The 13,900-nt window shown below is 43.2% G+C and overlaps 1 protein-coding gene across 1 annotated transcript in view; it reads left to right on the top strand.

The window, feature by feature from the left end:
* trh (PAS domain-containing protein trachealess) overlaps positions 1–13,900 on the top strand; it is a gene marked incomplete at its 5' end in the record, with an annotated part of 78,840 nt that overhangs the window by 60,478 nt on the left and 4,462 nt on the right. The window contains 2 exon segments of the mRNA XM_022832665.2: positions 928–1,187; positions 12,389–12,715. Coding sequence (XP_022688400.2) covers positions 928–1,187; positions 12,389–12,715 — 587 coding nt within the window.

Genomic DNA, 13,900 nt, shown 5'->3' with positions numbered 1-13,900 from the left:
TATTATGATTTTTCTACATATTAAGACAACCCACCGCACGAAAACGTAAGGCGTGCCTCCTCATACTTTACAGTTGCTACTGGGTCGATGACGGCGACTGCAGCGGCAGTGGTAGGGGAGGTTCATAAATTTGAGAAGAACTGAAATTTAATTAGGACCAATCTCAAATACAGAGAAACGGGGGACAGAGAAGTAGAAAAGAACTACAAAGTGTTTTATTATTGGGAAAGAAGGAGGTTGAGGAAGCGGTTCGTGGAAGAAATGCGAATTGTATAATACGACGCATTTGCTCCACGGATGCATTTGGGCCACAGCGTGTTTCAAGTGATCTCGCTGTTTAAAAGCCTCTAATAACGTAGTAGTCTGGCCCTCCGTTCCATCTGGGCCGTAAACCAGGCAGGTAAATTCGAGCAAAAGTATCACATAAGAGCACGACTTTATTCGCCGCCTTTTTCAATGAGTTCCAGTTGGAAAGGTACGACATAAAATCCACTTCAGAGGTTGGAACTATGCAAATATGGCGTTATACCGTTCTACACACAATATGTAAGGCCTCTGTAGAGAGTTAAAGTGCTGCGCTAGGGTACGTAGACGGAGGCTACTATGTGGTCATTGATTGACGCTCTTATTTGCAGCATTGGAGCCAAGATCAAATTTGGAGGAAAAAACTAGTTCTAGTTCGAACTGTATGTGGCGAAGTATGTCGGCCCACCGTCTCATGAGACTATATTACGTGGTAGTATTCAGAGTAATGACACTTGTATTGCTGCTTGATTGGTGTTAACCAATCGTTTGTTTTTAGCGTAACTGTCTTTCTCAACGCGTTTCTTTACTTATTTTAGATTTATTTATGTTTTGATCTATTGCAATGTTTTATTAATCCCGCTTCATTGCCGCAATGTCATGAACGCTTCTGTGACATTTCAGCATCTTGGAGATGCGTAAGGAGAAAAGCCGAGACGCGGCGAGGTCGCGACGGGGCAAAGAGAACTTCGAATTTTACGAGCTGGCCAAGCTGCTGCCCCTTCCGGCGGCTATCACTTCCCAGCTCGACAAGGCTTCGATTATCCGCCTCACGATCTCGTACCTCAAGCTGCGAGACTTCTCGCATCACGCCGACCTCCCTTGGGTCTCCTCATTGCATTCGCCCAGCCACACGCACCACGATAAGCTGCACCTTCTTAAATGTAAGTAACACCTTTCTTCTATGGCCGTGTTTGCTTAAGAAAGCTCTTATCCAATGGATAATTATTGGGCATTGAAGAACTGACCTGGTACCTATTATAACCGACCGAACAATTATGACAACAATAATCAGGATAATTTTTATTCATACGACAAAGTGATGATTCTCTAATGAGTAAACTTAAGTAAGAGAGCTTTTATAGTTGAATCTAGCAGAACTATTGCACTAGAGAAACTTAGAAGTAAACGTTATAGACCTGGCTGTTTCCAACCGGGAAAGATCAAGTCAATATTATTTAAGGTCGAATAAGTAAGAAGAGTAAAAACACATTGGTATTGACAAAGATTGATACTTCGGCCCTACACGCAATCCTTTCGGAATATATTGCTCTCATCGTACAGTAGCTAAAACCTGCCTTCAGAGTAAAAAATCAAAATTCCTTAAACAAATAAAAAGGTACTAGGTACCAATAAGCTTGAATAGATAGAGAGTGAGGAGGTCGTCAAGGTCTATCGCTAGAACTCAGCGAATAGCAGCGGACTGTGCATACCCAACGGGCCAACTGTTACCTATAATACACATACCTTTCCTAGGTGCTTCTTTGCTTTAGTTCGTGCATTTGAAACACGCGCTGTTGCGGTCTCTCCTCGTCCTTTTTCGTGTCGCTGGTCTTGATCGCGTTGTTGTATTCTTTTGGGGGAGGCCCTCGTCTACTGCGTCCTGTTCCTGTTTTTGACTTCGCCCTACCAATCGCCGTTAGGCAATCTCAGGCCCTTCCCGGGACCGCTTCTCGTTGATCCACGAATTAGGATAACACCATCTACCTCTTCAGGCTTCATCGGATCACACCGCTCTATATACATACACATCTTCGGATACACACGTGGCCTTCATCTCCATCCACCCCCGCAGCTGGGGTGTCGATAGTTGCACTTTTCTGCCCCTCGTTGCTCCCGGCCAAGCTTTACTTTTGAACCTTTAAGCCATCTCCTCACGCACAGGATTGCGCTTCTTAAGACCCGCTCTGCTTCGCCAGCTGCCCAAAGTCATCCATAAGATCAATTTTAGAAACATACAAGATGTCAATGTTCACTTGAATTTATTTACAATTGCTTACTTAAGATACTTGTGAACTCATTGCACATGAATCGTATACTGGCTAGATAAGATGTTCAGCGGTAATAGTTCAGCGGAACGTTTCAACGACAAAAATTACAGTATCGTGTTTATCCACATTCGTTAATAATTGCCGCCTAATTAACAAGCAACTTTCCCCGTACTATACAGTATGGAGAAGGGCATTTGTTATTTCTTAGCATCCTATAATATGTGAACGCAATCGTTGAAGCGAGATGACTGTTATTCCCGTCCGAATTCGATTTCATTGTGGGGGCTTTGCTCCCGTGCGTTCTTTCGCTTGTTCGTGGGTGAACGATCGTCCACGAAACATAAACTACCAATCGGTGTCTGCGATCATAATAATGATGCAATACTTCAGATCCCCTTTTCCTCTGTTCATCCTAAAGTGGAAATTAGATCTAAAGGTACTTGCGTGTTTCTGTATAGCTGATTAAAGAAATGAAATAGATGACATAGACAACGATGTTTAAGGCTGCAGCTGGTTTAAGGCGTTGAACTTTTAGTTAAAAGACTAAGAACAGGCGATGGTAGATGGTTTATTCTCGTACTAACGGGCCAAAATAATGGGCTAAAGTAATCAACAACGCTGTTTACATGCTGGTCTACGATAAGATTATGTCATCACAGATAAATAAAAAGATAGACGGACAACGTCTGGCCAAGTTTAATGGTTCCCAAGAGCAGATAGATGTCTATGGGCCAAGCAGCCTCTATCGTCATTGCTTATACTTCAAATCCAGATTCTTTTGAGCTGGAATTGCACTAATACCCCCCTTGTGCGATTCTCTTCACGCCCACACGGCAGTAAAGCCATTATATCGCTTGGCCAACATTACTGTTACAGCTGCAGTAGCAGCATAAACCCTTAGTAACCAACCTCGGCCGCAACAACAACAACAACAACGGATTACTATTTACATTTGCCGATTACGGCGGTTGTCCCGCTGTTACTGCGATGGTAATTTACACGCGTGCACGCGGGCTCTCTGTCTTGAGCAATGGCCGGCCAGAACCAAAATACATTCATGTAGACATACACACACACGCACGCACGCACGCACGCACGCACGCAGACGCTGATACACACGGGGTTAGTGCTGCACACGTTAGAGAAAAGCCATCGATGGATGTTGTTGAGGTGGAGTGCGGGCGGTTTCCCAGGATGAGGAAAATAGAAGGTGGGGAATGGATGGATAGTCATTGCGTAGCATAGTCGCATACCGACTGCTACAATGAGGATCGTAGCAGAGTAGCGAACGTTGCAATGGCCGACGGATGCTGTAGCAACGAAGACGCGAATGAATGTGATTCGTTCATCGGAACCGACCACCATATCGAAGCCGACAACAGCCAAAAGGGAGAAAGAGACGACTGGCAAAGCAGCAATAACCTTCCAATAAACAATCATCTAACCAACGGCAAACGCCCAAGTACCAGCAGCAGCCGCAGCAGTTTTGGTAGTCGCTATAGGCGCCTGCCAGTGCGACCTATGACGACAGCAGCAGAAGTAACAGAACAGACCTTATCAGGCCATAGCAATACGTAAGCAATAGGCGGTACCCAATCACCAAAGCGGCCTTTCTACCAATCAAAGCTTTAGAGGCAGTTAATGACCAAGAGGGGCGGAAGATGATGCTTTTGGAGGGGCAAGGTGTTAGCGTACGGACCGATTCATGATTATAATCACCGATGAATGAATACTCCCGACACCCCGAGAAGCAAGCACACTAAAAATCACAGAAGACGAAAGTATGACTAACTTGGCAATTACAAAGTGACAACTACAATTTCCGCTTTGCTATAATATCGTAACTTAACTTGATATGATTGTTTTACTATGTAAAACTTTTTCGTATGCAATTGTTTTTGCTTTTACCTTAATACTTAAGCGGTTTCAGGTAGTCATTCCAATTTCCCTCATTGTCCAGGTCCATAAATGAATGAGACACGTTCTAACAATCACAAGTAGGAAAGCCTACTACAGATGAAAATATCCCTTTTGGCCATTTTGTAAGGAAGTCGGATGTCGGTGTCCACTCTATTCGTGCATAGGAGCAACCCTCAACGGGCATGTTCACCTAATGATTGAAATCGTCATTGATAAAGACGAGGCATACCCCATTGGCCTCGGTAGTGGTAAGACGGGCAAGAGTTTCCCTCCCACACCTTAAATCCAAATTGGACTTCCAGGAACTGACTTCGGTCCATCTCTTGAGCTTAGTCGTTGATCTAGATTCTGTCTTGTTCCACGAATTCATGTACAAAGGTAACAGGGAATGGGGACTCCGCTACATCTTCTTGTAGGACACTACCATTGTGATACCTTTCAGTCTGTCGTTTATTACATTTAAGCTAGGCCACGAGCCACAAACCAATTTTTCCGTATCACTTAGGAAAGGTCTATTATTTCCTACCCTATGTGTTGACCACTGGCAGATAAAAATAACTATGATACTGATTTTAAGATTAATAATGCGTGGCAATATAGTGTGCACCGACAAGAAACTTAAGTCTTAATCTTGTACGCTATACCGCTACGTTACCTTCATAGGTCGCTCTTGAAATAGAACAAAAAATGATGTAAAACACAGGGCTCTCCTATGGTACTCGAGTGCCCTAAAAATACATGTCTATAATAAAAATACTTTACAAAACAATAACGAAAGCAATGTAATGTGTGTTTCAAGTAAAAACAAACTATGGGTAAGAACCATTAGAGCGCTTGTCAGTTCCCATATTGAGATCTCGGGAATGCGACGAAGGGGCAAACTTGGGCTCCGTTGGCCGAAACAGATCGTCAAGTTTATCTAGAAGTTCCTCAATATAGGCCAAAGATCAGACTTACCCAAATGCCTAGGGTAAAATAGCTTAGAAATTCCTGATAAAAGAGCGTATATACATCTTATAACGGGTTGAAGATGAAGCGTTATAATGATATGTAACCTCATAAACTGTATTTTGTTGCAGCTGGGCAGCTTACTTTTGAGTGTTCATTTATAGATTTAGACAGGTCCTAGCGCAAATAATACTTATCCTTCCCTACAAGAAATTGGAGAAAATTTCGGTGGGTTGTTTGTCGTAACGAGTATACGTTTATCTGTTACTCTTGATACAAGACAAAAAAAACTGTCATTTAACTATTATGCAATCTTTATGCACTGAGCCCAACCCTACTGAAATCATAAATTTCTTGGATCATACCAAACTGAGAATGTACCGCATCGCGAATGACAATACGGATACAGAAAGTGCAGGTTCCAGCACGTTACGAAAAAAATGAATAAAATGTACAGCGCAAATCGTTCTAAAATTAATTGATCAGAACTTAATAAAAAACTTTGACATGGGTGTATAGATGTAACGGTACTGTTCACGAAGACCACGAAGGAGTACGTCGTATCCCATAGAAGTTAGGCAAATGTTCCTTGAGGACAATAAAGCCAAGAGCTTCCTCGGTGTGGAGGACTGTCTAGTGCACTCAATAATGAAGTAGCAGACCGTCTTTGATTTCCTCCGACGAGAAGTTTTGCATCTTTGACACAACAATCAGTGATCGCTAGCTCATCATCCAGAGGATGTGCCAATCGTAGACAGAAGCAAATTTCCGTTTACACTGGGACAGATGTAGTTTTTAGCGAAAAGACGTCGCTTTTGCTAAACTTGTTTAAAGTAGGTGAACTTGTCAATAAAGAAGTTCAACTGCACGTTCTGTACGCGACAGCCGTGGATAGCTGCGGTGTTTGAGGGAAGACCATACCTCTACTAAGAGGATAGTCTACCTAGTGCAAAGCTAGTTGCTTGAGAATACCAGCATGACCTGGAATGGCGGCCAAGCAGCCCAGATTTAGACCGACCTTCTGGATTATCATGTATCGAGCATTACTGACTACGAGTCCAACAAGTCTCAACGTCGAAGAGCTCAATTTAACTCTCTTCACACGTATTATTATAGTGCAGTACTTATTGAAACACCTTTTATATTAATGAAGTTCCTTTGTTAATATTCAGAGTGTCGTTTATCGTAATAATTATTATTAATTATAATATAATGAGAATAATAATAGTATGTCATAATAATAAATAGTTCAGTCATAGTACGCTGAAGGGCGTGCAACTCGGCACCAATTTTTTTCTACCCTCAAAGATAATAATCGTTTGCGAACAAAAGGCGCTACAGATTTTTTTCTCTGAATATACATCAGGCGTATAGATATTTAATACCTAATATAATTTTTTACAGGGTCTTATTCATTCACATGCATACTAAGACTGTCTGCTATGAATTTCAAAATTATGATGATGATGCTTAGAAAAGGGAAACGAAGTTCGAAGTTTCGCATTGTTCTGGTGACGTTGTTTTCAATCATGGCGTCAATCTGGGTCTAAATCTACTTTGGCGGCTCCGTAATTTCTCACGTAACTCTTTAATAGTGACCACGAGTAAAACTAAACTAGTGGGTCTAGCTAGGCCCGCTGAAATTGGCGCCCTTCGTGCTAGAAAATTACACGGATTTAAATGTTGGTCTGATAGTAGATCCGCAGCCTCCGAAAATCCCACGGTCGAAAGGACTAAAACATCCAAAACGGCCAAAAAACATAATGTCCACGTTACCTATATTCATCATAACTAAGGTCAAATCAGTTACGGATTTAGGAAATCGGTGAAGCTTCTAATAAAAAGTTAAACATATCAAAGGGCCGTAATTATTGAATACTTTACAAATATGTCGATTGTGTCATGCTGAAAGTACAGTAGGACTGGCTAAGGACGATCGAGCCTGTAGATGGCTACCCGTAGGGCGACGTAGTAGAAGCAAAGTTGCCAGTTGTTGTTAATTAGAAATAAACACACTAGCGGGACGTGCCGTAACTATAGCGACGGTGGGCGGGGCACTAAACCCAATTCGATATTTCAGCTAAAATTGCCTTATTTTCATGACCTAGTAGAATTCGTTCATGGTTGGTAGGTTCTGTTCAGGGCATTCTAAGTGACATCGTCATGTCGCTAAAGTAGCAGGGCATGATCACATGCAATGCTCGCCATAGATCTAAGTATATGTATGTTCATTATGAAGTTCAGACCGAGAATGCTTCGTTAAGCCCTCGAAGCGACCGTTAAATAGTTGTCGAAACGGATTTTTGATAGTTTCAATATAAATCGCCCTTTACTCTGACAATACTTCTCGGCATATGCCTCTGAAGTCGGTTCCGTGGAATTTACACATACCTCACCGAACTCTTATGAATCATTTGTACGCCCATATCCGGCCATACATGTCCATTAATTGTGACTGCCTCCACTCTCCATTGCTGGTTGTCCAGCGTTGCCTACACCCTAATATCGCTATTGGCTTACAGAAAAAAAGAGAGAGCGCTGAATATTCGCCATTTTTTTTTTACAAATACACAACGGTGGCGGTAGCTTCCGTTTTGGCATAAAAGAGATCCGCAACGTTTCTTTGCGATAATGCCTTTTATTGAGAAGAGATAAAAAGGTTGATGCTACCTCTGGTGGAACAAGTGCCATAGCCTGCAATAAGATCATATAAACACCTACGAGACGTTATCGAGGTGCTGGGACCCCAATGTATATGCATATATATATATATACACACACACAGAGAGATGGAGGACAAAATACCCCCATGATGCGCGTATGCTTTGCTGGCACACTTCCGTTCGTACGAGCCAAAGAGGAGCCGCATAAATATTGCGGCCATTCTAGCCTCTAATCCCCTAGAGACTTGTTCAGACTATTAATTGTCTTCAGCAAAGATCACTGTGACCAATTATCATCTAACTGATAGTTGTTTTAATATCTGAAAAACGGGCCTTTTCAAGAACCCAAACGAAATACCAACAAACATTTTGCCCAAGTACTTAATGATTAGTAAATAACGATAGCACTGTAGCCTATACGCACGGTGAAATGCAGCTCTTAGTATAATGAAAGGCAACAAATTGCAGCCTAATTATAAAGTGTATTATATGAAAACATAATAGCATCAATAGGATTGTTGTATTGCAAGATTGCAGGCAACGTGGAGTGATCGAAAGAGGCAATACGAGAAGATTGTCTCTTCTCTGAAGATTTCTAAACGTAGTCCTTTTTATCCCAACAGATACATTATTTGGAACGACTAGGGGATTTAAGCGAATTTCGTGAGTAACAGCTTTACCGTTGCTTCACTTAAAGGAGGGAAAAAATTATTTTAGAGAAGCTTTACAATAAGTTAGTAATGATGCCTTGTTAAGGGATTTATTGTCCGGGCGATATCGTTCAGAATAGAGTCTGCAGGTTTAGCGCATGATGTGATACAAATTGCGCTTCGCACGCTACGACTACTTAACTTCTATTTATGAAATAGAGGCTTTCGTCCAAAACAACACCCAATCATTACCCGTAATTCTCTCCAAGATAATTGACACATGGGGTAGATTTAACATATATTGTCCTGGGTTGTCCTCGAAATGACGCTTTAGAATTAAGCCGCCAGGTTTTGACTACCTAAAGTTGCTTCATACTAGCTAAAGTTGTCGATAGTTAGCTGTTGTCTTTTTGTAAGAAGTTCATTATTTAACTTCGCTTACGTCAATGTATCTTCAGATCAACTTCCTGATACCGCATTTTTCTATGTACTCAGCCTGAGACTGACCATTGTTGGTGGCCAGATATAGAGAGCTGAATGATATTATAGATGAGAAAAGTAGCGATGTCATGTTGCAGGATCAGCGAATTTTTTCGCATACCCAGTTGCTCTTCTTTACCATCGCCATGGACCTGGGACGATTTAATACCTTTTGCGTGCTCTACCACGCGTAAAAGTATGGCAAGAGGAAAGCAGCCAGCATCTCCTTCTTTACTAACAACTTATAATTTAAGTGTATAGTTACGATTTTTTTTTTACATTATAGTATTTACTACACGCCATTGGCTTTGAAATGTGTTTAAGTTATTAATCTGACTGTCGTGATGTAAAATTTAAACCAGTTGTATCTGATGTAGTTTTCTCTACGATAGCTTTCAGATACATATTTCCCAAGTCATGGTTTGTTCGTATATTGAATGAAAGTTAGGTTTCAGTATACTGCGTTGTGTGTGTGTAATTTAGTTCTTCTCGATGAAGCACACTAGTGTTTTTGCGTGTCATAAATCGTTAGATGATTCCAACCGAGACATTGTACGCTACTTTTACAAATTTTCACCTTTTCACTACTATTTTCGTCTTTTTTTTTTGAAAAAAACACCTACATGCTAAATAATCTATGATTATTGCGCCATTTGCATGGGTTTTAAGGGGAAAATCGCCCGGAGGACTGAGCAAAACTAGAGAATGTAGAAGTGTGTCTGTGGGTGGGGGGAGGGGGGTGACTGCTTAGCTGGAGCTCCATGATTCTGCCTCCCAGTTCATTTCCTTGGAGTCCCTTTCCTGACCCCTGTTCGCCGGTGAACTAGTGGCAACATAGCTCGGTTTGGCCATCTCTCGTCACTTTATCAACTCCACTCGACTGCACACTTTCCCTATGTGTTACGGTCCTCTGGCCGTCCAATGTGCACACACCCGCTGTTCGCTCGCTTGCCTGCGTGCTTTCCTGCCTTCTACCCACTAATCAAGCGGACGTCCCTGCTCAACCAGAATTGGAGCAATACAGCAGACAGGCGGTCACGGTTCCTCACTATCCGCTGTTCAGCCGATCATAGTCGATTCTTTCTTAACCTCGTAGCCCACGGCAGCACCACCAGATTCGAAGGCTTCGTTTGGAGGCTTTCGTTTCAAACGTCGTCTTGCAGCTTTTCGCAATCGTTGCTGGTTATGTTGTTGGGCGCCGGCCGACCTTAATCGAGTAGCTGTGAGTTATCCTTCTTGAAGAAGCTAACTAATCTTGAAAAAGCTGATCGCTTTCCTGCAGCTATACTACATGCTCAAATCAGCGGCGGCTATACGAGGTAACTTCCTGTTGCACACGATCGTCGAGTAGCAACATAAAGTGTGAAAACATAACGGTGTGTCCTCGCAGCCTGTCAGGACAAAAAATACCACCAAAAGCACCGTTACCATGTTGGCCACCTTGGAGCAACTACGATGCAGAGATATGCTGATGCTTGCAGTGCTGATGTCAGCGTACATTCGTTATAGCATACGAAGGTGTGTCATTTGGTGTTTCAGTTAAACCACATAAGTGTCATATAGCTAAAGACCTATATATGAAGCGTTTTCACGGCGCAAATTCTACTGCGCAGATTCGTGGAAATTTTGTTTCTAACAATGATTAATGCGCCCCTTTATAATAGTTATATAAGTGTCTTGTAAATGTAAAAAATATAGATCGCTCATCAAAATAATTGTTTGCTCATTCGTCATTATTTACTCTATTTCTTATGTTTCTGTTACGCCGACTTGGATGTTTTTGTCGCGCTCGTTCTCAGTTCCCCACTGAGACCAGTATGAATGTTCTCGTGCGTACGAGTATACTCGTACCTATTTTAGTTCTTTGGCTCCCCTGGGATATCTAACCGCGATCCATCGTGGTTGGTGGCTTGGTTATCGAAAATCAGCCATCAACGATCAGACGGCGTCGTAGTGCATTCTGCTACCGGGCAAGCGAAGAGCCCCCAGGCGTGAGGGTCGTGTCACATCGCCTATGCTATTGCACGCTACTCGTACGCCAGCAGTGGTCAGTGAACACCGCGATTGCCCTCGCGCATCGTCACTGCACTCCCTTGCTTGCCCTCATCCCCTTGCCTGCCACCGTCGTTCGTCGAAAGATCTTACAGCACAAAGTTGGCAACATACTTACGCCCGCTTTCGGTAGCTGGTCGCCTGCCAGGTTACTACTTTGCGGGATTCGGCCTTCTTTTTCGCGTTTTCCTGATAGTACTAGGCCAAATCTTTTTTTCTTTCAGTGGGCTCTTGAGATGCTCTAGTACTGTGAGGTCTCTAGAGACCGACCGAGCGCCGACGCTTTTGATCCGCCTGACATCTTTACTACTACTACGACGACTACGACTACTAGTAGAGGCCAGCCGATTTGAGCTGCAATGCCACTACCAGGACTACATACGTCCGCCACATATGCCCTCCTCTCGATAACCCTCCAAAAGTCTAGTTGATCTATTTTTCCCTTTTCATTATCTGTCGTAGCTCCGGCGCTCTTCTTTGCCACTTCTCAGCTTGGCGCTTCATCCCTCTTCACGAAAACAGGATCAAGCGAACGATCTTGAAATGCTATGCAGCCACCGGCCGCAAGAATAACAAGACCTTACTCGATCGGATCTAAACAAAAATCTCCATATTTTGTAGGCCACTGCCGCTTATTGCCTGTACTCTACCCATCAGAAGTAATATAGAGTACCTATACTGAAACAGTCTTTGCACTATTTCCCAGGACGCCAAAAGCCGCAAGCGACTGACTGGTTGTCCGTTCAATGCACGACAGCAGTAGCATCATCCTCTTTCTTTAGCTCAGCGAATCCTCTTATTCGATGGTCCATTGTGCGTGTGCACACTTTTCAGTCACTTTCAGGTCTGTAAAGGACATGCTATTCTTGAACCAGCAACTGGGTCTAAATATTGTACTAGTATAAACACAATTATTGTTGGGTTATTCCTTACAATATTAAAGAGCTTACTGTATTTTACTTCAATCGCAGCAAATTCTAGTACTGCATAAAGGGAAGGTTCGTGGCAGCCAACATTCGTCGTGTCCTCTACCTATCTGTGCGATATGTCTTACTCTTACTCTAAAACGATCACTTAGAATAGAAGTACATAAAAGGCCTGTACCCACCAAAATCAACATATATATCGAAGATGCGCGTATATTTTACTCGTTCTTATACTGCTTATATACAAGTAGTGTAGTTCGATCCCCTTCCGCATTTGCGATCACCTTCTCATGGGTCAATTTCGGAGGTGAGGTATTATTAGCTGAGGTGATTAGAGCACAGGTCCTGAGCCACAAGAGGCGCCTGCAGTGTATGTAGTAGTGCGGTATCTGTGGGACCATGTGTATTCGTGTGTAATATTAACGTCAAACTTTGTGACTTGTTTATTGTTTTAGCGAGTCCGCTTCGACCGTCGCGGTCGGTAGCAACGGAAGTGTTCGAGCAGCACCAGGGCACGCATATTCTGCAATCGCTCGACGGTTTCGCATTCGTGCTAGCTGCTGACGGACGCTTTCTTTATATCTCAGAGACTGTTTCAATTTATCTCGGTCTATCCCAAGTCGAGATGACTGGCTCAACCATTTTTGATTATGTACACCAGCACGACCATGCCGAGGTCAGCGAACAGCTGGGTCTCAGCGCCGGGAACGTCGGGCATTCGCCGCCGCCGCCGCCACCTTCAAGCACTGCCAATTCTGACGATGGGTCGTGCGACAGACCCGGTAACTATATATATATACATATATATGTTATATAAGTTCATTTCTAACGCCATTAGTCTCTTTTCAGAGTTTTTTTCCCTGGGTCAGTTTTCGTTGTCATCCTCAGCCTTCTTCAAGGCTCCGAATAATCTTGTAATATCATATATGTATCTCTATGTATACTTTTACAGCGTGGTGTAAGAAAATGCATTGCAATATATGCACACAACGCTCCTTAATGTTTTCTCTCTCGCCAGTTCTACCAAACTGAAAATAAGGGCAGCGCCAACATTAACATTGCCGTTATCATAAAATGGTCGCAACCTCTCCCGATTAACGCTTAAAGAGTCATCCGTAATATCCGTATTCAAGTATATCTTTACCACTTCAGGAACATCAGAAGGATCAATACTTCCAGCTACAGCTTTGCTACTACCGGGCACGAACGGTTTAGCTTTCCCCTTTTTCATTCATGTTGCCTATCAGGGAACGTGGATGAAAGAAATGACAGCGATGAAAGGAGTATCTGCACAGATTGTATTCATATCGTCGTATATATAGATATATATATACCTGTACGTCGTGTGACACCCTTTGAAGTTTTACCCGTTTTTACTCTTGCCTTTTACTGCTACCGTCAGCATCGTGTACTATGTGGTGTCTCTATTCTTGCATGTGGAGCAGTTGCAACCGCTCTCACTGTGCTCGACCCGACTCGCCTCGACCGCCCTCTCTCTTGAAAGGGCGGCACAAAAGCCCCGCCTCCTCCCTTAGGCCCTTTCTCAGCCTCTCCTGCCCCTGTCAGGTTCTCTCTGCCTAAACGTCCCGGCCGAAAAAGTCCCCGCCGGAGATAGCTCCCAACTCATCCGCCCGGCTGTTTCCCTTATACCCCTCTTCTCGTAACAGCCGTTGCTGCCACCGCCGCCTTCACTAACTTGATGCCGGATCCTGGGAGGTCCTGAGAGTCGGCGGCACGAATGAAAGGGCTCTTTCTCCTAGGATAGCACTATACTCGACGAAGCACACAATCCTCGACAAAAGAGTTGCTTTGTTTCGGTACCTTCCTTTTTTATTGGTAGTCAGTGTTAGATACCATTCTCTATCCAGTCCGCCCAGGTTATCGCCCGGGATAACAAGCGGAAAGAGAGACCTGGATGCAATCCCTCTCCGTTTATATATATATGTATAAAGGCCGAACTAATATAT

Source organism: Varroa jacobsoni, unplaced genomic scaffold (assembly GCF_002532875.2).
Source record: "Varroa jacobsoni isolate VJ856 unplaced genomic scaffold, vjacob_1.0 scaffold_404, whole genome shotgun sequence".
NCBI classification, from domain to species: Eukaryota; Metazoa; Arthropoda; class Arachnida; order Mesostigmata; family Varroidae; genus Varroa; species Varroa jacobsoni.
The sequence above is the reverse complement of the archived record's forward strand: the minus strand, read 5'-3'. Positions and strand labels throughout refer to the sequence as shown.